General features: G+C 39.8%; 1 protein-coding gene and 1 pseudogene across 3 annotated transcripts in view; one reads left to right on the forward strand and one right to left on the reverse strand.

Annotated features, from left to right (window-relative positions):
• Positions 1-26,676, reverse strand: part of NSMCE2 (NSE2 SUMO ligase component of SMC5/6 complex) — a 244,394-nt gene that overhangs the window by 99,806 nt on the left and 117,912 nt on the right. The window contains exon 4 of one of the 3 annotated variants that reach the window (XM_006151737.2): positions 16,144-16,224. The exons of 1 other annotated variant lie outside the window; for it this stretch is intronic. In XM_006151737.2, coding sequence (XP_006151799.1) covers positions 16,144-16,224 — 81 coding nt within the window. Of the gene's footprint in view, positions 1-16,143; positions 16,228-26,676 lie in introns of all 3 variants that reach the window. One more of the 3 variants, XM_014589044.2, reaches the window with a different exon arrangement.
• On the forward strand, positions 15,127-15,553 carry LOC106735207 (40S ribosomal protein S24-like; annotated as a pseudogene).

Genomic DNA, 26,676 nt, shown 5'->3' on the forward strand with positions numbered 1-26,676 from the left:
TCTTTCTTTCTTTCTTTCTTTCTTTCTTTCTTTCTTTCTTTCTTTCTTTCTTTCTTTCTCTTTTTTTCTTTTTTTTTTTTTTTAACCAAAGTCAGAGCTAACTGAACCTCAGAATCTAAAAGAGCATTCTTCATTTTCTTGTCAAAGGTGACACTATTTACTTTTCTAAACTAGGTCCCATTTACAGCAAGTGTAATTTCTGTAATTATAATTCGATTATCTTAAGACCAGCACAGACCTTAGTAAAATGCTCTGTGGCATATACTACTGACTCAAATACTACACACACAGTGCACTCAGCACTAGAAACATTATGAAAAAATGCATAAGATCTTTATTTTTAGCCATCTTGAAACATGACTAAAACACAAATGTGAACAGAGGTATCAGTTTGAATTATTATATGTAACTACTGAGGTCAAAGGAAATGAAATAATCTGTTATCAATAAGGATCAAATTATAAGGCTGATTCTAAAAGGTAAATTTTGACTGAATAAAAAAAAAATGTTTGCTGAATTAACAGATGCCTAGTTATAGGCCTTAGGAACTCTCCATTAAACACAAAAAATTTGTTCTCTTCTAGGCTTTCTGACTTGCTTCCCAAATACTAGATCTGAAAGGGATTGTGATAATCATCAGACTAGTCTCCACTGTAAACCTGTGGGAATTGTCAACTAACTGAATGTATGATAGTATTTTACCAAGACAAAGTCAATTCAGTTTTCTCCAGTGGAATATATTTTTTTTCTCGGAATTTTTCTTGAGTGGTGGAACATTTAGGAAACGAATTAATAATTATTTTGTAACTCATACTGCCTATATGACTTCATCTTAAACTTTCTTGAGGAAAGACGTAATACTAATTTATCAATTCCTTAATAAAGATAGGTCACATGAGAGGCTGGTTTTTCAAGACAGACTGAGAGGGATATTTATAATGTTATCTGCACTCCCAACCTAGTGTTTATTCTCTACTACGACTTGTCATACAGTATAACATCTGAGAAGCTACAAAATCCCCTGGAACGAATCTGAGTTAAAGTGGAAAGTAAAAAATACTCTCACAGTCTATCTGAGATATATTGCAGGAATTCCCCCAAACACCCATTCACAAAGACTGCATCTCTTTCTGCTCAGAGGGAAAAAAAACAAAAACAAAAAAAACCAAAAAGGCCTGCCGATAGAAGTTAACCATTATCAGTCAGTAGTCTGTCATGCATCCCAGTTTGAGCAGGGCTTTGGGCTGAGCACAAAAAAGGTTTAGAATGCCCGGACACTTGCTAATTCAAATTCTCTAGGAGAAAACACAGGTTAACATCCTTCAAGACAAGGAAACATGGCAGTGCACATCACATATAGAAGCTCCCATCATATCTACCTATTTTAGATGGAACTTAGCTTTACAGAAGTTTATCAGCTGAAAAAAAAAATCCAAGCAATATTTTAATAGTTTACGTCCAAATTGACAAGATATTGTGTAGATCTCTTAAATTCAGCATGCCCCAGAGCCTAATTCTAAGCCTGCTTCCCTTGGTTCCAAGTCTGGTGGTGGCAGTATAGTGTGGGATGTTATGGGCAAAAAGGCGATCTAAGTTCAAATCCCAGCTCTGACACTTAGCCCTTGTCGTAACTTGGGCAACTGATTTAACTGCACTTAAGAACCTCAGTTTCTTTGTCTAAAAAGTAGAACTAATAAAGACAGCTTGCAGATAGCGGTGGAGATAAATCAGCCAACTGTGCCAAGAACTATCGTGTTGTCTAATAGTTCATAAAGTAGCTGACTTAACTAGCACTCAGTAAATGGTTTTTGATTTAGACAAGCATAGTTGTTGTTGTTGTTGTTAATTAATGAGATCCTCTTCTGCCCAGAAACTTAGGTTGGAAATTTGGGAATATTATATCCTAGTCCTCAAACTCTGTATCTACACACCCACCAAATTCTATTGACTCCTACTTAAAGATATATCACTCCTTCCACTGTTGTGTAAACTTTAATTTTCTTCTCTTCTGCATCAGTATTTAAACATATTCAAATATTTCCCATTTAAAAACCACCAAGTCTTCCCATTAGAGCCATGATATAATTTATCTATTGTTCACAGAACTCAGAGAAACATTTAAATTTTCCTCTTTTTTTTTTTTTCTTAAAGATCTGCATATTTCTTCACTTCCTTTCTGTGTATTTTATGTACTCATTTAATGAGAAAGAAATTTCTGTTTGCTGGTTTCTTCTGTCCCCCTGTCTATCCCATGACACTTCCTAATAGGTAAGGGTAGTACATAAGAAAGCTACTGACATCGGTCCACTTTGTCCTACAGCTGACTGCTTTACTCCCTTTATTAAGTTACTAAAGCCTGGGTCAGGCAGGTGGCGTGATAATTAAGAGTTCTGGACTCCCACAGGGCCAACCGTGGTTCAAGTTCTGGACCTGGCAGATTTCTTTCTCAATTTCCCTCTCCTTCTTTCTCTCAATCTGTCCCTCTATGGTCAAATAAATACACAAACAAACAAAGTTCAATAAAATAATTCTTTAAAAAATGTTACTGGGACCAGCCGTTGGCATAATGGCTATGTTGCTGGACTCCCATGTAGTCAACCACAGTTTGAGTCCCGGACCCGGTGGCTTAAACTCACACCAGGTACATGTGCATGTGTGTCCAAGATCCCGAGAGGAGAATGGAGGAGAAGGGATTGCGGCATGGTCATCCCCCCTGGGGGGTGATTTCTCGCTTTCTGTCTCTCTGTCTTTCTCTTTCTGGTGAGGGCCCGCCCCCTATGGCAAAAACCTCTCCAAAAAAAAAAAAAAACAGTTATTAAAACTTTTTATTATGGAAACAATACTTTTTCACTATATAGTTCCACCATCAAAGATAACCACTATTAATAGTTACACACATATCCTTTTATTTTCCTCTTTGTATGCCACAGAGTAAAATCCTTTTTTTTGTCAATTTGTAAACATCTAGTTTATGTTGGTCAATAATATGTCGGTCAATAATATTGTAATAATCAACATTGTTATTAACTGTCAAAATAAATATGATTATTGAAAAATCAGAATTCAGTCTGGTTTAAAACATAAAAAGATGTGGTTGGAAGAGAGCTATGAGAAAATAAGTAAGAATAAAAGTAACTATGCTATCATCTCAGGCAAACCTGAATTTGTGAGAATAAAAGTGAACAAGTGAAAGAGGGCTGTTTTCAGTTAATAAATGTTTCCTTACAAATAGCCTTTCTAGGGACCAGCAGATGGTCTAATGGTTACGTTGCTGGACTCCCACGTAGATGGTCATGGTCCAAATCCCGGACCTGGTGCCTTAAACTCATGCTGGGCGCGTGTGCATGCATGCCCAAGATCTCAAGAGAAGAATGGAGGAGAAGGGATTGTGGTGTGGCCATCCCCTCTGGGGGGTGATTTCTCGCTTTCTGTCTCTATGTCTCTCTCTGTCTGTCTGGCGAGCGCACATGCCCTATAGCAAAAATCTCTAAAACAAAACAAATAGCCTTTTTAGGCTATAAACACTTCAATGGTGATATGTTGACAAAGATTCACTAACTTTATTAAACTGTAATAGCATCTTAGTCCTTTCTGAATTAATTAAAAGTAAGAAGGGATAGGAGGGCCCAGCCACAGAGGCACGTGATGGTAGATCTGCTACTCAGCAGGCTGAGGTCACGTGGGAGGTCTAGGATCAATTCCCAGCCCATCCTAAAAAGGTTGGCCCCACAGCACGTACCTGTAAACCCAGCTGACTGAAAGACAGAGTCAGGAGGATCGTGAGCCAGAGTGGGCACAAAAGTGAAACCCTGTGACAAAGAGCGAGGTGTGGAGGTGCATGCCTGTCATTCCAGCTACTCAAGAGGCTGAGGCATGGGGCCAGCAGGTGGTGTGATGGTTAAGGGCACTGGACTCCCACATGGCCGATGGCAGTTCTAGTCCTGGACCTGGCAGCTTTCTTCCTCATTTTTTCTCTCTCTCTCTCTCTCTCTCTCTCTCTCTCTCTCTCTCTCTCTCTCTCTCTCTCTGTCCCTCTGTGGTCAAATTAAAATAAACAAACAAGTAAAGTTACAATAATTCTTAAAAAAAAAAAAAAAAAGAGGCTGAGGTGGGGGATAACAACACAGTGAGACCCCATGTTCCAAAAAACAAAAACAAAACACACAAAACAATTGGGATAATGAAGAAGGACATGCTGTTTTTAAAAAATTCATTGTATATTTATATTTTACTACCAAAAAAGCATACATATAATATAGTGTTCCTCAATGTTTTAAAAAGTCCATGTCATGTTAAATAAACAAATCTCTTGCCTGACTTTAATGTTCAAAATAATAATTTTTAAATTCCCAAACATAAAATATTAAGATGTCTGATTTTAGAAAAAATGTCCTGGCTTAAAAACATTGATCATGTTGGGGGCCAGTAGATGGTGTAGTTACATTGCTGGATTCCCACATGGTCAACCGCAGTTTGAGTCCCAGACCCGGGTGCATGAAACTCATGCCAGGTAGGTGTGCGTATGTGCCCAAGATACTAGGAGGAGAAGGGGTTGCAGCATGACCATCCACCATTGGGGATGATTTTTTGCTATCCTTTTCACTGCCTCTGTCTCCCCCCGACCCCCCACCAGTGAGCGCATGCACCCTGAGTGAAAAACCTCCATTAAATTGGTCATATGATACCGACATCAACACTGGATATTCTTGGTTGATGGAATCTTTTACCCTCTAAGAGAAAGAGAAGTCAGTGGGCCCAGCTGATCACACTGCTTTGTGTTCATAATCACAGATGGAGAAAAACCAGCCCTGCAAATGCATGTTGATGAAATGAGTAGGTGGTATTCAAAGTCCACTCATTTGTTTTTGAGTAAACAGGGAAATGTTTTGCAGAAAAACTTTTCAAAGTGATTTTTCTGGAAGCTATTTTGTCAACTCACATGAAACTTGAGGTTCAAACACTCCCTATGAATATCTTCTAAAAACAGACAACATGCAGGTGAGGAGGATTCCTCAAGGAGCTCCAAATGGATTTTCAGCCATGTCTGAAAGCTATCATCTGAATCTAGCCTTCTCACCTCTGTGAATTCATCTTCAGAAACTTGTTTTTCTCATAACTATAAAATTCAAAGACATGTTCAATAAAGCCTAACGATTAGGAAAGTAGACTTTGGCACCAGACTGTATTTGAATCCTGGCTCTGCCAACCATTACCTGGTACCCTGGGGTAAGCTACTGCAATCCTCTGTGCCCTGTATCGTTTGGTCCTCCATATCCAGGGGCTTTCTGTATTTTCAACTATCCAGAGATCAAAAGTATTCGAGAAGGCCCATTTAGTGGCATGATGGTTAAGGAGGCTGGATCCGACGTGGCTGACTGTGCAGTTTGAGTCCTGAACCTGGTGGCTTGAGAAACATGCCAGGCAAGTGTGTGTGTGTGTTCAAAAATCCCAAAAGGAGAGATTGAGAAGAAGGGATTGCAGTATGACCATCCTCCATGGGGGTGCTTTCTCACATCTCTTCCCCCACACACACTTTGGTGAGCACATGCACTCCCTAGCAAATTTTTTTAAAAAGGAAAAAATTCAAAATAAAAACTAATATAAAATTTAAAATACAGTAAATAACTACATAGCACCTACATTTCATTAGTTTTTATAAGAAACTTAGAGATGATGTAAAGCATATGAGAGGATGTGTACAGGTTATTCACAAGTACCACCATTTAAAAAAGTATTTATTTAATATTGTTATTGATTTATTTATTTTTAAATTTGACCAGAGAGAGAGAGGGGAAAATGAGAATGCAAGCCACCAGGTCTGAGACTTGAATCACGATCAGCCACGTAGGAGTCCAGCACCTTTATCACCATGCCACTTGTTGAACTCAATACCACCATTTAAAATAAGGGACATGGACATCTGCAGATTTTGGCCCTTAGATATCAAGGAACCGCTGTATGTAAAATACTTTCTGCACCTACTGCGATATTTTTGTCAGTACTTCATGAGATACTACATGTAAAGCGCAAGAGCAATATCTAGAAAGCACTTGAAAAAATGTTAGTGAACATGATTAACACAGCTGGAAAGTTGGTCATGACATTTAACAGTATCAAATAACAATGCTGAGTTTTACCCCTTGAAGTTGTTCTTTGTATTTAATACCTTCAAATACATTTTGCAAGCATGATAGGTTTTGCTGAATGCTTGCAAATTTGAAGTGGTTTTTTTTTTGTTGTTGTTCTTACTGTCTCAGAAATGGAGCAACATTATCCTCCAGTTCATCTATCTTCCCACATTTCCTTTGGACATGACTGAAGGGTCTAATACAGTACATAAGATAATACAAATACTCAAATTGTTTCTTCCCATAGTTTGGTTTCACTTAATATCAAAATCTTCGATTCATCTGGAATAGATCTATATAGAAAGCATAAATTTTGGATTTTACATGCTGATATCAAAACCATTGTCCCTGGGGCCAGCATAGTGGTTGAGGTGTTGGACTCCCACATGGCTGACTGTGGTTTGAGTCTCAGACCCACCCAGTGGCTTGAAACTCATGCTGGGGGTGAGAAAACAAGAGGAGAATGGAAGAGAAAGGATTGCAGCATGGCCACCACCCTGGGGGGGATAATTTCTCACCTCCTCTCTGTCAATAAAGAAAATCATCAAAGCCAAAATTATTTAGAAAAAAAATTAAAATAAAAAAAATCCAAATTCTTGTCTTTTCCCAGAATAGGGTAGTCATTGTGTAGTAATGAACATTTGGCTTTAAGCTATATTGTTATATTTTTTAAAAAAAATGTTATGAGGGGTGGAGGAGAGAGAGAACAAAAGCCAGTGAGAAAGAGAGGGGCATTTTCAACAGGGTCCCACCATACCTAGATCCTCATGTCCTCACCTTCCAGCCAACTAGGATGAGCGCTCTGACCACTGTGCCTGGAGAGTTTAGGCTGGTGTGGGATCTGAACCCTGCCTGGCATTCCATGTGGCTCTGGCACTGGGCAGCGAGGCCGTGCCATTGCAACTGGGCCTACATTGTGTTCTTATGCTTCCAAAATGTTTCACTTCTGCTGGCCCTTAACCCCCAGCCCAGCCACACTGATTATGACATTTTCCCTCTCCTCTCTTTAGCCAGCAGAATGAGTAACTTAGAAAGTTCTTCATCCTATTTCTACTCTGCTTTAGACCTTCTTTATCCTAAATTTCCTCATCAATGTCAATAATAAAACTGCATTCTTGGAGTCTCCTTGCATTCTTTCGTCTTCCTCCTGCTGCCAAATTGTTGAGAAACACTTTATAACTGCAGGTCTCTGTTATTAGTCTGTTACATTACTCTTCTAGAATTTATTTATTTTTAAAATTTTGCTATAGGGCATGTGTGCTTACCAGAGAGAGAGAGAAGGAGGGAGGGAGGGAGAGAGGGAAGATAGAATAAGAAATCACCCCAGGGAGAGGTAGGTGGCCATACCACCATCCCTTCTCTTCCATTCTCCTCTCAGTATATTGGGCAAGCATGCACATGTACCTGGCATGTTTTCCAAGCTGCCGGGTCTGAGACTCAAACCCCAAGCAGTCAGTCATGTGGTTCCTAGCCACTTTAACCACTATGCCACTGGCTCAATTCACATTATTCTTTTTAAAGGAATCATTTATCATTAGCTCATGGCTCACTGCTGTGTTAACTGCTATTCACAAATAATTCCGTGCCACTTTAAGAAAGGCTTACCATAATCTCTTCCCTTGATGATGTTCTTTATTCTTATTACTTGCTGGGCTCCAGCATGTCTTGGTATATTTTTTTTTTCAGGGGAGGTATACAAATAAATGGTATATTTTCTGAGTCTTCTAATGTTAAATATGACCCTTTGGTTGCCCTTTTGAAAAAAGATTACCTCGGCTGCTTGTAAAATCTGGGTAACAACCTTTCCCCTCTCACATCTCAGGTGACGCGCCATTTATTGTTTTTAGCAGGTAGAGTTATGAGGTAACTGGATTCAATTTATTCTTTTCCCTTAGACAGGCATCCCCTACTCCACCTTCCTCACATCTGGATGCTCATTTTCTTTATCTTTGAAATATAACAATTTTGTCAGAATATACTTAAGAGAGAACCTTTTATTGTTATTTTTTATTTAATAACAGCTTTATTTAGATAAGTTCACATACCATAATTTTTTTTATTTTGTTAGATGCCCATGAGTCCTTTGATGTGAATTTTCATCATCCCCTTGAGCTAAGGTAAACTTGCTATCATGATTAATAGTACTGCTGTTGCTGCTTTTGAATATTGCTTCTCCATGTACTCAAGTTCTCCTTTGGAAACTGCAGTACCTAGAGTTCTCAGCTGTCCTCTAACACAATCTATAAGTCCTTTTTTGTTTTATTGAATAACTACCCTCCATCCAAACTAGCAATATTTGTTCACTTCCAAAAACTATTTTTATTCTCAGATTGTTCCTTTTCCCTGCCTGCCTTTCGTCATTTTCTCAATGCAATCATTCCTCAATTTTCAATGAGAATGTACATTAGAAATTTATAGCTCAGGGACCAGCAGTTGGCATTTGAAAACACATCGGGTGGGGACCAGAGGTGGCATACTGGTTGCATTGCTGAACTCCCATGTAGTCAAACACTGTTAAAGTCCTGGGCCTGGCAGCTAAAAACTCATGCCAGATGTGTGTGCGTGCATGCCCAAGACCTGAGAGGAGAACAAAGAAAGGATTTTGGCGTGGCCATCCCCCCTGGGGGTTGATTCCTTGCTTTCTCCAGTGAGAGTTCATGCCCTATAGCAAAAAAAAAAAAATCACTCTTTAAAAAAAAAAAAAAAAAAAAAAAAAAAAAAAAAAAAAAAAAAAAAAGCATTGGTTATTTCTTCTGGATCTGTCTCAAAGGGGCCCAAGTGCAACAGCTGCTTACACTGGTCTCCTCTTTGAACAGGCAAGTTTTTCCATGTCTGGTGATGTCCATATAGTCTCTATATAACCACCACTGAGAATTAAGAGTGTTCAATCAGGGGAACCAGCAGTTAGCGTAATGGCTATGTCACTGGACTCCCACGTAGTCGGCTGCGGTTCGCATCCTGGACCCGGTGGCTTAAAACTCACGCCGGGCACATGTGCATGCGTGCCCAAGATCCCGAGAGGAGAATGGAGGAGAAGGGACTGCGACGTGACTATCTCCCCTGGGGGGTGATTTCTCGCTTTCTATCTCTCTGTCTCTCTCTGTCTGGCGAGCGCACGCGCCCTATAGCAGAAAAACCGCACAAAAAAAAAAAAGAGTGTTCAATCAGAAATTTTGTGTTTTTTTTAATCAAATCTTTAAGGTTTAGGCTAAAGGAAAAATAAGATAAATTCAGCTTAAAGATTACTCTCCTCTCAGGACTGCCACTGGGACACACTTCTAGCTAATGTGTCTCTCCTGCAGCTGGCCTGACCTTGCCAAGCTCTGAGCCCCTGAGTGGGTATGTCTGTGTTATGAGTAGGGCAATCCTCTACACCTCTGTAATTGTCGGGGCTCTGAAAATTTCAAAATATGCACCTCCTCCCCTACCACAGCTGTACTACGGTTCAGCCAGGTTTCCAGCTTGTGCTGTTGTCAGCTTGGGGAGGATCACGAGCATCAGTCAGAGCCCCTCCATTTACCTCCGAGGCACGACGCCCCTTGGCGTGAGATGAACCCTGGGCTGGCAAGTTCTAGTTTTCTTAGGCTACGCATTTGCATGACACCGTATCCCGGCTGTCTGCCGTGATAAGGGCTTTTTCCTCGGGACCAGCAGTTGGCATAATGGCTATGTCGCTGGACTCACATGTAGTCGACTGCAGCTTGAGTCCTGGACCCGGTGGCTTAAACTCATGCTGGGCACATGTGTGTGCGGGCCCAAGATCCCAAGAAGAGAATGGAGGAGAAGGGACTGTGGTGTGGCCATCTCCCCAGGGGGTGATTTCTTGCTCTCTGTGTCTCTGTCTTTCTTTCTGGCAAGTGCACATGCCCTATAGCAAAAATCTCTCCAAAAAAAAAGACTTCTTCCTCTTAAATTCATCTTTAGAGGAGATACATCTGGGACAGGGCGGTGGAGGTGGTGGAGCCTGCAATGAGCATGTGAAGTTTACCGCATAAGCACAGGTTATCATCCTGAACCAGAAGTGCTCCAACATATCCTGCAGCCCCTGCTGCTGCCGCACTGTCTTGCCTTTGTTCCCCTGGGCTCATCTCAGAACAAGCTTTATGTTCTTTACATCTCCTGGTTCCTCCTCACGTTCCTCTTTCTTCCCGTGGTTTTGCCAGGTCTAATCCTGGGCCCTCCTCTCCCCTCATTCTAGGTTCATTTCCTGGATGGTATCATCCCTCTCCTGGCTTCAACTGCTACCCATACCACTGGTTCTCAAAACCTCAAAAAAAAAAAAAAAAAAAAAAAAAAGGATTGGTTATTTCTTCTGGATCTGTCTCAAAGGGGCCCAAGTGCAACAGCTGCTTACACTGGTCTCCTCTTTGAACAGGCAAGTTTTTCCATGTCTGGTGATGTCCATATAGTCTCTATATAACCACCACTGAGAATTAAGAGTGTTCAATCAGGGGAACCAGCAGTTAGCGTAATGGCTATGTCACTGGACTCCCACGTAGTCGGCTGCGGTTCGCATCCTGGACCCGGTGGCTTAAAACTCACGCCGGGCACATGTGCATGCGTGCCCAAGATCCCGAGAGGAGAATGGAGGAGAAGGGACTGCGACGTGACTATCTCCCCTGGGGGGTGATTTCTCGCTTTCTATCTCTCTGTCTCTCTCTGTCTGGCGAGCGCACGCGCCCTATAGCAGAAAAACCTCTCAAAAAAAAAAAAGAGTGTTCAATCAGAAATTTTGTGTTTTTTTTAATCAAATCTTTAAGGTTTAGGCTAAAGGAAAAATAAGATAAATTCAGCTTAAAGATTACTCTCCTCTCATGACTGCCACTGGGACACACTTCTAGCTAATGTGTCTCTCCTGCAGCTGGCCTGACCTTGCCAAGCTCTGAGCCCCTGAGTGGGTATGTCTGTGTTATGAGTAGGGCAATCCTCTACACCTCTGTAATTGTCGGGGCTCTGAAAATTTCAAAATATGCACCTCCTCCCCTACCACAGCTGTACTACGGTTCAGCCAGGTTTCCAGCTTGTGCTGTTGTCAGCTTGGGGAGGATCACGAGCATCAGTCAGAGCCCCTCCATTTACCTCCGAGGCACGACGCCCCTTGGCGTGAGATGAACCCTGGGCTGGCAAGTTCTAGTTTTCTTAGGCTACGCATTTGCATGACACCGTATCCCGGCTGTCTGCCGTGATAAGGGCTTTTTCCTCGGGACCAGCAGTTGGCATAATGGCTATGTCGCTGGACTCACATGTAGTCGACTGCAGCTTGAGTCCTGGATCCGGTGGCTTAAACTCATGCTGGGCACATGTGTGTGCGGGCCCAAGATCCCAAGAAGAGAATGGAGGAGAAGGGACTGTGGTGTGGCCATCTCCCCAGGGGGTGATTTCTTGCTCTCTGTGTCTCTGTCTTTCTTTCTGGCAAGTGCACATGCCCTATAGCAAAAATCTCTCCAAAAAAAAAGACTTCTTCCTCTTAAATTCATCTTTAGAGGAGATACATCTGGGACAGGGCGGTGGAGGTGGTGGAGCCTGCAATGAGCATGTGAAGTTTACCGCATAAGCACAGGTTATCATCCTGAACCAGAAGTGCTCCAACATATCCTGCAGCCCCTGCTGCTGCCGCACTGTCTTGCCTTTGTTCCCCTGGGCTCATCTCAGAACAAGCTTTATGTTCTTTACATCTCCTGGTTCCTCCTCACGTTCCTCTTTCTTCCCGTGGTTTTGCCAGGTCTAATCCTGGGCCCTCCTCTCCCCTCATTCTAGGTTCATTTCCTGGATGGTATCATCCCTCTCCTGGCTTCAACTGCTACCCATACCACTGGTTCTCAAACTCCTCCCCCGAATATTGTTTATAGAGGGTACACTCCCATCACTAACACCTCTCGTTAGAAAAGTGACTCTCAAACACAGGGACATGCCGAAATCTCAAAAGAGACATTTATTATATGAAGAAGCAGTTGGCATGTTCTGGGCTCTTTGGTCAGCTGTCCGTTCCATCTCTGGTGAATAGCATCACCGTCCACTGAGCTGTCTATTCCTGAAGCTCTGAGGTCATGACCACTACAGGATAGACAGGGCGTCTCCCTTGTCCACCGGTGTACCCAACGGAGTGTCTAAGAAAGCAGCTCAACAATAATTGCTGAAGGAACAAATCTGATCACTAAATTCTGGGGTCTCCAGTTCATACGTTTTCGACCCCTCCACTTCATTTCATTTACACGACCAGGGCTTCAGTTAAAATCACTACTATTGTTTACCTGGTTTACACCCATAGTCTTCCAGCTTCTAATCCTACTCCCTCCAACCATTTCCACGTTACAGTCAGAATTCGCTTTTCAGTTACAGATCAGTTCTAGCATCTTTCAACTCAAATCCAAACCAATTCAAATAAAATCAAATTTCTCCACCTGCCACATGAGTCTGTAACTCTCTTGACTATTCACAGCATTCTTTATATCTTGAGAACTCAGATATTACTGTGAGAAGAATTTCCTGATGCCCCAAAGCAGAATTAAATCCCGAAATGATAGGGGCCAGTGGGTGGTGTGGTGGTTAAGGCGCTGGACACTCCCACATGGCCAACTGGGGCTCGAGTCCTGGACCTGGTGGCTTCTTTTCTCATGTCCTCTCTCTCTCACTCTCACCCCTCTTGTCTCTCTCTGGTCAAATTAAAAAATCAACGAATGAATAAATAAAAAATAAAATAAATAATTATTTTTTAAAATCTCAAAATGCTCCCCTCATGTGTCTTGTCCTTCTGCTACAGAGCATATTCTGTATTGTAAATGCCTGTTTGTCTGTCTCCTCAACCGCCCTTTAAGCTTTCATGGGTGGGGTTGGCTGTGAGATGCAGGGCTAATGTGCTGCTCAAGAGAAGTTGGATCCCATGTGGAGGCCATAGTTTGAGCCTCTGGCTCGGACACCCTGACACACACCAGGCACACATGTGAGTACCCAAGACCTGACCAGATAGAGGACTGAAGGAAGGGGATCACAAGATTAGACCTTATAGATGGTGCTCAGCTCTCTTCTCAGACTCACATATGTGCACACACTCTACCATGAGAAAAAAAAAAGTTTTTACGAGTGTGTCTTTTTCACAGTATCTCAGTGCCCTGCACAGTTCCTGGCACAGAGTAGGCATTCCATACCTGGTGAATGGATATACTTCCAAATATCACCAGTGACTATGGAAGTAAGTAACTTTAAAGTGACATCATGGGATAGGTTATCTGAACACAGCTAGATCTGTAAGTAGGTACTAGGGGGTCCATGAACATCACGAAATTGTTCCCTGAATTTTATATGCATACACATTCTTTAAAGGATAATTTTCAGGTTGTCAGTAGAATCAGTAAACCGATTTTTTTTTTTTAAAATAGTGCTATTGGGGTATATTGGATTAGAAAGGAATATTCTAAAGTATATTATAAACTAATAAAAACAAAATGTAATATGCATGCTCAACATACAGAAACATATACAGAGATTTACTTGATGATATGAAGTCATATGGTAAAAACTTTTACCAAAAAGGGACAAGAACTAAAGGAGTTACAGGGCTGCAAGAGAACTAAAGAAAAACAAATAATGCCAGAAAAAGCTGTAAAAAGCCAGAAACAAGAGAGAAAAGGAGTGTCTGCCCACTCTGTCATTTCATACAGGGTGCTTAATCAGCCAATGCCCACAAGCTTGAGTTCATCATAAGTCTGTCAATGACTGTAGATACTGGTATAACTGAGAAAACCACTAACTTCCACTTGCCTTAACACTGCCCAATTTTGGGCCATTTCTATTCCATAGTTTAGTTGTCTGTTCCATTCATTCCAGTGACTCCTGGTCTAGACCTGTCCTTCAACAGAAGAATAGAAACAAGAAAAAGACAGGTAGGAGACTGGCTAGTGAGTAGGAAGGGGCAAGGTGCATTGTGGGTTACTCTACAGGTAGCCATCTTTCTCTGGCTCACCCAATTCCCTAATCTGTATTTACGGTACCATTGATGTACTTTGCTGTTAGCAAGAATCTCAACAATATCATCATGTTCAAAATGAAAAAATGTATGTAAGCTCTGAAGAACATGGTGGTTTTGAGAATTCCAAGTATTTTTAATTGTTGACCATGTTAGCCTCTCCCCATTAAACGTCTATTGAAGGAAGGAAATATGATTTTTTAGCTTGGAATTTTTAAAAATATTAGCTTATAACATACATGGCGATTTTTAAAAGTTCATAGCAAATGGAATTAATGAACTTTAATAAATTTAGAAACTTTAATAAAAGTTTATTTTTGGTGCAAAAAATGTGAAATCTATGCATACTTTTTACATAATATGCATTTTCCATGAATTTTTTTGGAGACCCTACCCCTTGTACAACATAACTGAGAAGTTTTCCTCTCAGTGTTTCAAGGATTCTAGCCTAACTTGCATCATGGTAACATCCACAAGTAGCTACTAATCTTACATCTAAGATCTCTCCAGCTGTAAAACAAAGCTTGCTCACATGAGAGTGAAAATTAGACTCTCTTCCTCATTAGCATAATCTTTCATCCAAAGGAAAAGGCAAGTCAGAGGACAGGAATTAGTCAAAGGGCCAGGAGAATTCATGGACCGATTAATCAGCACCTAGATAATCGGAAGTGGCCCATAATTATCGGAGTACAATTCAGCCCTACATCAATTCATTAAACATGAATATACATGAACAGCTCTGTAATATCAGTAAGAGCCTCATGAATTTATTTGTGTACCAAAAACCCATGTCTTAGTTTGTCGTAGAGCTCCAACTATATACAAAGCAAAATGGTGATTGTCAAAACAGCTAAAAGGTTTAAGATCCAAGTTCGTAAAAAGTCTTTTCAAGAGTCTACATTTACCTTCCTATCTGAAACTTCTGTGAAGTTTCTTCTATTAAAAATACATTAAAATATATTCTTTTAAATCTACTATTAAAAATATATTCTTTTGCTCTTTTCCTCCCTGCCTGCTTGAGGATAGACCGCCATCATGAATGACACAGTAACTATCCGGACCAGGAAATTCATGACCAACTGATTACTTCAGAGGAAACCAATGGTCATTGCTGTCCTTCATCCCGGGAAGGCAACGGTACCTAAGACGGAAATTTGGGAAAAACTGGCAAAGATGTACAAGACCACATCAGATGTCATCTTTGTGTTTGGGTTTGGAACCCATTTTGGTGGTGGCAAGACAACTGGCTTTGGCATGATTTACAATTCTTTGGATTATTTGAAGAAAAACAAACCCAAACATAGACTTGCAAGACATGGCCTTTATGAGAAGAAAAAGATGTTAAGAAAACAGCCAAAGGGATGCAAGAACAGAATGAAGAAAGTCAGGGGGACTGCAAAGGCAAAAAGTGAAAATGTGAAAAATGTGAAAAGTGACAAATGTTGGTGCTGGCAAAAAGTGAGCTGGAGACTGGAGAGCAGTAGAAGGAGTAAAGATTCTGCAATGACTGTCTGCGGTGATGGTGCGAATTTTTCATGAGAGGATTAATAACTAAAAAACTTTCATGTAAAAAAATAATATATATATTCTTTTAAGTCATAGTGATCATTGAGCATTGCACTGAGTCAATTTCTGATAAATTTTTGGTGATATTAGACAATCAGTTATTCTGGCTACAAAGAGGGAAGAAAGGGGGAAGAGCAGGAAAGAAAGGAAAAAATGCTGTTAACAAGAAAAAGGTCTAGCTAATGGAGTACTTATTTGATACAATATTAAATTTTTAAAATTCCGGGATTCAGTTAAGAGTGAAAATGGGGTTTTCCCTGTTATCTATACGCTTTTTGATAAGTCACTGTCGTTAATGTTTCGTGGGTTTCTGGCTTAAATTCCATCACATTCATGGCCAAACAGATCAGATCACAGGGAACCCATGCTGTTTTCTTCCATCAGAGTACATGCGGTTTAACCCTGTTCCAACGTTATGCTACTGGGACTGTTTTGAGGAAAGAGAGACAGACAGATGAGAATGGAAGAAAAAAAAAATTCTATAACCTCGTTCTTTGCCTGCTCTACTTGCATTCTTATCTTTAATCTCGTCCAACTCATTGTGTCTTCCATCTTCTTTAGGTTTCACTGCTGCAAGAGAGACCTGGGTTAGGAAATGACTTGAGTATGAAGCCAGGGTCAGTGTCGACAATGAGATGAGAGCTGGGGAGGCTGGGAAGCCAGAACTGGAAACGAGCTGCTGGAGGCCTTCACGTTGCGGCATCTACAATACACAGATCCCACTCATCCACACAGGGGCGGAATTTGCATTTTGCATAGAAAACATGTTGTGACTTTTCCAACAACCCAATATATACTATTAAGTTCTTTAAAAATGACTTCTGGGAAGAATTATACTGCTGAAGTGCGTAAGGGAAAGGAAACATGGCACGTGACGCTGTGGGTGGACATCGCCTGGGAAATCCAGCAGTCCACGCCAATGTGCCCACAAGGCAGCATGTACCTTGGTGAGCCTTGCAGACTCTGGCATTTGATCTCATTGAGTGGACCCACGAATGCAGACTCACGCTAACAAAACTCACAAGACACTGATGTATATATTAAAAAGGCAGTTTTATTAATTCACAGTGAACAACAGAAGATTTAGGCACACTGAATGTCTATATCAGCCTGACAATAGATTATGTTCTTGGAGATGCAACTGACCAGATGGGAGCTGATGCGCATAGAAGCAGAGCAAGTGGAGTTAATTATGCAGGATCCCAGTGAAACATGGCATGAGGCTCTATAGTCTCTCCAACAGGGCTGTACACCTGCCAGGCCAACTAGGTGTTTGCCTCAACCTGGCAGGTAGGACTGAGATTTGACCGTGCTTTGTCAGGAACCACAGCAATTGCATGAATAGTTTTTCTTTTTTCTATTTTGGAGACATAGCAAATACTCTTCTGATGGAGACGGTGTGCGTGTTTAAGAAGTTAATACCCTCAGTTGGGTTGTAGTCAGACCTTACTGCCCAAGGAGTCTTTATGCCTATAAAGATCACATTGTCTCTCTTGGTTTTACTCTATTAGGCATTCACTTCCCAGTTTAATTTTCAGAGGGTGTTTTCATGTCCCTGCTTTCTGGGATCAAGAGGGATACCACATGGAGGACTCGACATTCGCCTACAGTTCCACAAAGTGTTGATTAAATTCAAATTGACTTTGTAATTACTGTGCCAACTTTATGTCCACTGCTGTGCCAGGTACAAAATAATATTCTGAAGCGTAACAGGAGCCTCGCAGGAAACGTATATCTCTCGGATGTCTACAGCCCTTCATTCTTCCCGAGTTACATTTACTCATCCATTTTTCATTACTGTTTATGGATCCTCTACTACGTGCCAGCATTTACTAGGTAAAGATGAGCAGGACACTGTCTCATCCCTTTTAAGTGCTGATATTCCAGCAAAGGAGAAAGATATGCTCCCCCTCCCCCCCTTTTTTAAGAAGGCATTGTAGCAAGTGTTGAGTATGAAGCACGGTAGAGGGACTATTTTATATCTATGGGCAGAGGTGGAAGTTAATATCTTTTTTAAAAATATGACTTAAGAAAGTACTTACTAATGATGATTTTTAAGAATTTAACTGTAGTGATATAGAGCAAAACCACATAAGTATTTTTGCTCCTCCACCCCATCTATCTTTCAAGAATATCGTTATTAAGTAGTCTGGTGAGTACTTTGAGATCGTTTTCTACATCTGTGAAACACACAACACACACACACACACCATTTCCAGCACAAACATAAATTTCTATATTTATTATGAAAAATATAAAATGTAGATAGTTCATACCCTTAGTTATATACAATAAAAATACACACACACATTTATATGAAGAACACTTACGTGTGGTGTCATGCCCTCTCCATCTACACACACAGTTTATAACTTGTCCTCTTACATTTAATTGTTATAAATTATAACATGTATATAGAAGAGCATACAAATCTATATGCTCAGTTTAGTGAATAATAATCTTGAATAGCTACTATCAGGTCAATAAACAGAAAAGAGAGAAACCCAGAAACTCCCTGTCCTACCATCCCAAATGATTGTGCTGAATTTTATGTTAATCACTTTCTAGTCTTCTTTATATTTTGCTACAGAGGAGGCAGAAAAAGTTCAAATTTGTCTGGATTGGTAAATGCCTTTAAGGCACGTGCGACTTCAGGGTCTCACTTTTCCTTTAGCTTTTGGCCTTTAGTTCCTTATTTTTTCAGTACTTTGCTGTGTGGATGATTTTTCTCATAGGTACTAAACAGTTTTGATTATTTTCAGCAAGAGGACTGTTCAATAACCTAACAACCATATTTCCAGGAACAGTAGTCTATGCATCTCAGGCTCTTCCTTGGGCTCCAATTACGTGTACAAATACGGATTCTTATTCCTAGCTTGTTATGGATTACGCAGTGAGCACCTTTGATTTTCCACAGCACAAACAGTGAAGCATGCAATACATGCACAAAGAGTAAGAATAAAGGAATGCAAAAGAGAATAAATATGTCATTATTCCTGCCTTTGAAGAGTTTCTATTAAGACACACGCAGAGTTTAAATTAGAGAATAGAGTTGGGGGCGGGAGGGGGCGGGGTGGGCAAATGCTGTGTTTTGATCAGACAGTACATGAAGGGGGCTGGAAGGTCATCTGGCTGAAGCTCACTCCAGTTTACATCGAGAGAGATGGCTAAATGGCTGTGACACAGCCATGGCATGAAAGAGGGAATGCCATCATTAGTAAGGGCTTATAACTGGCTTGATGGGAAATGGAAGTCATTACAGAGCCTTTCACAAGGTAGCAATATCAGGTAATATGAACCTCATGGAGTAGTTTGTGTAGAATGAGACAGAACATGAAAAATCTCTGGTAGTTTGCCAGTAATTACAGGTTTTATTAAGTTACAATAATAAAAGTTACATTGTAGGAAATTATCTTGGTATTCTTGTACAGAATGTATGGCAGGGGAAGAAAGGCTCAGAACAGGGAGATCCCTTAGCAATATAAATAGACTCCAAAGAGCTAGCCCAGTTTCACAATCCGAAAAATATGAATAGCTGTCCTACCTCACAGGATTATTGTCAGATTAAATACACATAAAATGGAATGGCCAAATATACTAGTTCATTTTTTCAACTGCTATTACGGTTCAGATGTATGCTGATAAAATCAGAACTGATGCCCTGGTCATGGGATTGGAAACAAAACCAAGAGACCTTTCTAAATAAATGAGCAATGTGAATCTATTTATGGGATACAAAGAATGAAAGAAGAAAAGGCAAAATTGTTAGGTTTCCAGCAGGGAAGACTGGAAGAACAGTGATGTTGTGATGATAGAAATGGACTCAGGTCTGTGGTCTACAGTATGTTGGGTCATAATCATATCATGTGAATTTCATCTCCTCCGTCTCTCTGTTACCCTGACCCATACTTGGGTATAAGGCCCCTCCTTGTATTAGAACAAAGACAGCTTGGGATGGTTTGAAAATAAAAGTAGAGTTACATTTATCTCATTTTGAAAAAAAGTCAAAATGCATAAAAGCTTCAAAATAATTAAGACATGCTAAATTACTGTGTAGTCAATAATTACAGTGAGTAAAATTTAGCAATACCTTATAAAAAAACAAAAATTTCTTCCTACATCTTCTGGAAGAAAAAGTCTACATAAAATACTCAATAGAATTAAACAACCTTAGTTTTCAAATTATTTGTATTTGTATCATATTAAAGCCAGAATCACAAAATTATGTAAACCAAGAGCAATCCATAGAAATTAATCACATAAGTGGTTCTGATTTACTGTACTTTTAAAATTCTCCTAAGTGAATTCTGAATTCTAAAGTGGGACTTAGTACAGCTTTAAAGTATTCCAGAAGCCTCAGTTGGATACCCTATGTTACCTAGCTAGAGGTCAAAAAGTTTGAGAACTATTACAGGATGGAACATAAAAACCGGGAGAGCGTCAACATGATCTGCCATGTTGACTTGTTTGTAAGGTCACATCCCAGTAGAAGATGACAGAGTTGGAAATTGCGTAACTCAGCTTCCAGAACCAGTTACAACTCAGGAATGTGACCATTCTTTTGCAATGCAATTGGTCACCATCAGATGAAAATCTTGAGAAATAAAATATCTTGTTTACCTGCTAGTTCCTGTCAGAGACTAACTCATTCACAAAATAGGCCTTTATTCTAAACTACCAAGCTACCTTCTTTTAGGATTTAGGATAAGATTTTCAAATAACATAAAGCATATTTCTACATACTCAAAAAGGTTAAAAAAAAAAAAAAGGAAGAGGAGAAAAAGAGAAAAGAAAACAACTTTGCCTTATAATAATAGAATAGGGGCCAGCAAGTGGCATGGTGGTTAAGGTGCTGGTCTCTCATATGGCTGACTGCAGTTAGAGGCCTGGACCTGGCTGCTTGCTTTCTCGCTTTCTCTCTCTATATATACTCCCCCTCTGTTTCTCTCTCTCCCCCGTCTCTTGAGTGAGTACTCGTGCCCTATAGCAAATTAAACATAATAATAATAATAATTTTTAAAGTTAAGTAAGTAATTCTTTAAAAAAATAATGATAGGATATGGACAGATGGGAGAGGGTGTAGGTGAAACACAACTGAAGCTAGGGATAGGTACACAGAAGCCCACACTCTATTGTGCCTCCTTTGTACATGTCTGCAGTCTTCTATAATAAAAAGGGCATGTAAGCAATTGTTCAAGAATGTCTCCTAACTCCTATACCTGAGAAGAGGTATCGCACTACTATTAATGGTACTGTAATAAATGTGTCATTTGGAAAACAATGAGTTCGATTTCAAGAGTTCCCAGAAACTTGAGGCTTCTTTGCGCAACAGCAATAACAAAAATTATGCCAGACAATAATCCTTACTATGTGCACAGTGCTTACATAAAGCAGTTTTCATGCCCACGATCTCATGTGGTCTTCAGGGCAACACTGTGAGATACCAGGGGTATCATTCAATTTATGTGAAAGAAATACAAGGTTCAGGGGAATTAAGTGACTTCCCTTTCATTCATTCATTCTATCAGTATTTACTGAATACATACGATGTACTGGGCAGATCAATCCAGGAGATTAGAAATAAAGAGAAAAAGGGAAGGAAGTTCCTCCTTCTAGGTGGTATAGTATATGAGAGGGGACAGATTTATATACTTATAAGTACAGGATGATGGGTCCATGCTACGATGAAGTAGTTTTCAAATTTTCTTTCACTGTGAGCTGCAGTTAGAAATACATTTTTACATCACAACCCAGTGTATAAAATATAGGATTAAGTGAACAAAAAAATCTAATGGAACAATACTCTTCCTATGCATGACACACACTAGTATTTTCTAATCTATCCTATTCAGCATCTCTTCTTTTTTAATAAAATACTGGTCACAACTTCTTGTATCAACTTGTGACTCACTAGTGGGTTGAGACCTACAGTGTGCAAGAGTGCCATGATGAGTATGATCGAGGTTCTACAGCAACACAATGGCAAACACTAACTCTGTTCCAGGGAGTGAGAAAAAGCTTTAAAGAGACTGGTCTCTGAGCACTTATCACTTTAAGTGGCAGAACTACTAGGTTGTCGGAAAAGTCGTGACGTATTTTTTCTATGTTTTTATATACAAAAATGTGTCATGACTTTTCCAACAACCTAACAGAACAAAGGTCTTCAGATTTAAACACTTTGCTCTTGTGATACTTTGTGCTGTTTTAGCTAGCCAAATCCAAGGCAGCAATAGTGTGTGAGCTCACTGACAAGATGCGGAAGTAAGTCATTGTCTTGAAGGGGTATCAATAATCATTCATTCATTCACATTTAATGAATCCTCATTATGTGTATATTAGATCACCCTGCTACTACATGTAAAACAATTCTAAATATTTTTTATTAATACATAATTAGTGCTTCTATCCTGAAACTGTAAGGTATATTTTTTAAGAATTATTTATTATTATTATTATTTTAAATTTTGCTATAGGGTACATGTGCTCACCAGAGAGGAACTGAGAGAGAGAGGGGGAAAGTGAGAAAACAAGCCACTAGGTCTGGGACTCCAACTGTGGTAGGCCATATGGGAGTTCAGTGCCTGAACCACCAAGCCACCTGCTAGTACCTGCAAGGTTTATTCTATAGCTAATGGCCCTAATATTTGTTCTCTCAAAGTTCTACTAGATAAAGGCTTAAAAGGAAAAAAAAAAAAAAAAAAACAGGAAAATATACATTAGATATAAAATCAGATATTGAAATTATAAATCAACCACCAATCCCAATCTGTATTGTGACTTTGTTCAGTGCCTTAGACGTTTATGTCAGGTCTCAACAACTGGCTGTGGATCCGGGCCCTTGTACCTATCATGTACAGCTCAGAGCTGGCTAAAGCTGATCCCTCCACTAATATCTCATGCTGCTGCCCCCTGCTGTCTAAGAAAGATAGGGGCAAGAGCAGGGAGACCCATCAATTTACTTTTGCTTTTTCTCTCCAGTAGAAATGCTTTCTTTTCAGGTACTTGTTTTGTAACTCGATTCTACCCAATTGCACCCAAGACTCATTTTGTGAACTTGAACTAGACAGCTATCTTCTTTGTGCCTTTTATCCATTAAGCAATAAGAAAAGGAAAGGTGTTTTCCCACATCAGCATGTGATCCACTTACAATAGTACTACTATTCATTGGGCATTTGATAAATATTCATTGAGGAGACTGATATTGACATTGAAGAAAAAATAGACAAAGGCAAGAAAGTTAATTGGATTTCATGAGATATAGAGGAACTACAGCTGTTTCTCATGCCCACTTCCCCAAGGGGAAACATGCTTTGAATATCAATGATAAAAGATTTCCTTGGCTGAAGGCTTAAAAAATAGTATTCTTAATTAAAATCAAACTAATCTGAACCAAACCAAAACACCCATCAGCAGTTGTGCCTTTAATCATATAATTGCAGGGCCTTATTAAGTTGAAAGGATTCTGGGCAAGGCCTCATAGTAAGTATTAACTCCGTAATGGAGGGTTGTCCAGAAGGAAATGAGCATTACACTTTTGAGAAAGTTACTGAAAAGCATAAGCCATCTGTAAAGACATTCAGATGTTTGGATAACCTCTTTGTCTGGAAGACATGTTTAGTCTTGATAACACTGAATAGTTCACAGAAGTCTAAATAGGTCAATAGACTACCATCTGCAAGGTCTTCAAAAAGATCTTCACGTTGAAGATTACACAAAAGATCTATTTTAGAATACTCCCTCTTTCATTTAGAACACCAAAACTACCATTTTAAAAAATCTGTAAATATTTAGTTGAGAATCAGATGATAAAACACTAAAATAATCAACTAAAGATACGTAGCTAGAAAACAAAAAAAACTGACCCCTGACTTTTTAATCCGTAATTTTCCTTATATAGAGAATAGAACTGGAAAAAATAATACCAGAGTCTATTTTGAGGATAAAGTCAAATTTTATTTTAAAAATAGAAAATACGTGTCAATTTATTTTCTAAAATCTTTAATATCACTTCTAACTTTACATGAAACATCTTCAAATGTACATAGTTCTTTAAGTATCTTAAACTCAGCATGTCCAACCCAGACTCTAATTCTCATCTACCCTTTCCTCCTGCCGGCTTCTTCCCCCCACCCCCCACTCCAATTCTTAAGTAATTCTAGTGGTCTGGAATTAAACTGATGGTGTGCACAAGAAAGTCCACTGGAAAGAAGGTTAAAATATTAAGACTTTTGTACTGGACACATATTCAAAAATATTTTGCTATTGAGTGCATGTGATTTAAAAATACACACACACACACAAATTGAGACTACAAAGCCGATGACACAAGCTTCCCTCACTGCCTTCAGCTCATCCACCTACTAAGTGCTTAAACAGTCTCTCCCTTTTCACTCCACTCCCAATACCACCACAGTAAGCTCAGAGTCTCTTTGTCTTGCTTGGATTTCTGTGGTAGTCTAGTCTTCTATCTTGTCTCATGCTCTGCAACATCTTTTTCAACTCATCATATTACTCTACCACCAGATGCCTTTTCATTAGAACATCACTCATCAAACAAACAAACAAACAAAAACCTGCAACACATACAAAATAGTCCAAACACCTTCACATAGGTTTCAAGGCTTTCTACAATCCTATCTCAGCCTGGTGTGGCAGGAAAACAAAACAAAACCCATGGACTTCAGGCCCTTTGAGTTTGGTTCTGCCTCTTACAAGCTTTGTGATTTGGGGGAACTCCCTCAGGGTTTCTGAGCTTGTGATTCTGTCTGTGAGTAGCCATAAGAGTAGCTCACAAGACCTCAGAGTGAACTGAGTGAGCTAGGACAGAAAACTGAAGTGGCTTAGCCCAGAGCCAGACACAGATTAATCGATCATCTTGGTCTAGGTTCACCTGTTCCACACTTGCCTCTGTGATCCAGCACAGTGCCCATCAGTCCCTCCAATGTCTGCCTCTCTCCAATATGACATATGGCATATGCTCTCAGCTTCCTTCGGCTGTGATTATGTCACGCCCTCAGCTTCAAATGCCTTTTATTGCCCTTTCCAGTGAAATTGTATACATGCTTCCAGGCCCAACTCAAATGTCAACCCTTCCAGGAAGTCCTCCCATTATGCTGCTGAACAAAATTGACTACATTGCCTCTGTGTTTGTTTTCTCACACACTGCTTGCACCTTTACCTTCATATTCATCTGTGTGTTATATTATTACTTATTTACATGCATGTTAACTGCACTGAACTGCATGCTCCTCCAAGGCAGAAAGCATGCTTCCCCTCTATTTATTTTCAGCAATTAACACTCTGTACCGGAAGAGATTTTAAAAATGTCTGCTGACTGAATAAATAAATGTATCAAAACACTTTCCAAAGAAGTAAATCTTTATCAAAACAAAACACTTATTTCAACTTTTCAAACAACTTTTAGAAAATATTCTTCTTAAAAAATGTAATTCCATTTAATCTTTATAATACATAAACTAAACTAACAAAAAATTACCTGAAAATTGTGTAATTTCAATACTAATACACAGAACAATATAATATTTTTAAAACATCAAACTGATGTAAAATTTTCATAATATCAATTGCTATTCACTAATAGGCTATCAGCAAATCTTAGAGCTGTCAGTGATTTAAATATTAATAAATTTATGGCACATACATACTAGTACAATAGACCACTAGGAATCAATTTAAATGTTTTCAAATACTTAATGAGCTCACATTATGCAAGGGAACTTCAAATAGCTCAAATAGCTCATGGAAAATGGGATTAAAATACAAGATTTTTTTGGTGCAAAAGTTAAGGGTTATCTATTCATAGTTTTTTGTAACATGTATTTTTCATGAACTTTTTGAAGATCCCTGCATACTGAGTGAAATAAGCAAGACACTAACTTATCCCATTTTTGAAAACATGTATTTTATAGGGAAAAAAGGAAATACATCAATATGTGGTGATCTCCAGGTAATGAGATGACAGGTGAACTTTATTTTGCCCTCTATTTTTACTGTATTTTCTATAATATTCACATTTTTATAGTCAGAAAAGTCACGCGAAAGAATTAGGTATAAAGCAATTCTGATTAAAGCTTAATCAGATTTGTAAATACCAAGTGCTTACAGCAAAGCTGAAGGTGTCTTGATTTTTAATCTTAATTGCAAAACATTTCTGTAGACATTGTTAAGTAATGTCGAAGTTAATGCTATAGCTTAGACAAAGATATAATCAAAGTTGTCCTTGATTCTAAACAGAAGGCAGAGGAAATACACACTGAGCAGCAGCTCTGGAGGAGAGAGGCCCTGCTGGCACCCCAAGTGGCCCCCCGACCCCCCAGAGACTCGCTCTCTCTGAGCTGCAGTCACACTACCCACCAATCAGGAAAACTGATGGAGACACGTTTACAAATCTCTCCCACAATATCAGGGACATGGCAGGCCCTCTCCCAGCTCTCGCAGCTCAAGGGTCTGGAGACTATCTCCCCAATTTGAGGATGAAAAAGGCCAAGGCAGAGGTGGGTTCTGACTTGAAAGGAACCTGGATTAAGCTTCCTGGAGGGTGGAGGCTGATGCTAACGCCTCCCCGAGGGCTCTCAGGTGTCTCATTCTGCACCACAGACAGCTGAGGCTGTGGCTCACCAAGGTGGACTCCTCTGCAAAGGGGGACACAGCCCCTCAGGGCAATGAGGTGGCAGTGACACAAGGGTTGGGGAAGAACATAAAACAATGAGGGAAAGAGGAGAAAAAAACTTTTGGAGAGCAGACCGTCAAAGGGACAGAGAAAAGAGGAAACTAAGGGACAAAGCAGAAATAGCTGGATTGTCAAATAGGGAGGAGTAAGAGGAACAGACAAAGCTCCTTCTTCCTCTCCTCTTTCTTCCTCCCAGATTTATTCCGATACTCATGCTTCTTTCCCTGCTTCTCTCTCTCTTTTAACCCACTCCCTCTCTCCTTCTTCACCAAAATCATGGTTCTATTCTCAAGAGTCACATCCATTCCCTCTGGGACAAACGGCATTCC

The sequence above is a fragment of the Tupaia chinensis genome, unplaced genomic scaffold, assembly GCF_000334495.1.
Source record: "Tupaia chinensis unplaced genomic scaffold, TupChi_1.0 Scaffold000328_1, whole genome shotgun sequence".
Taxonomy (NCBI): domain Eukaryota; kingdom Metazoa; phylum Chordata; class Mammalia; order Scandentia; family Tupaiidae; genus Tupaia; species Tupaia belangeri.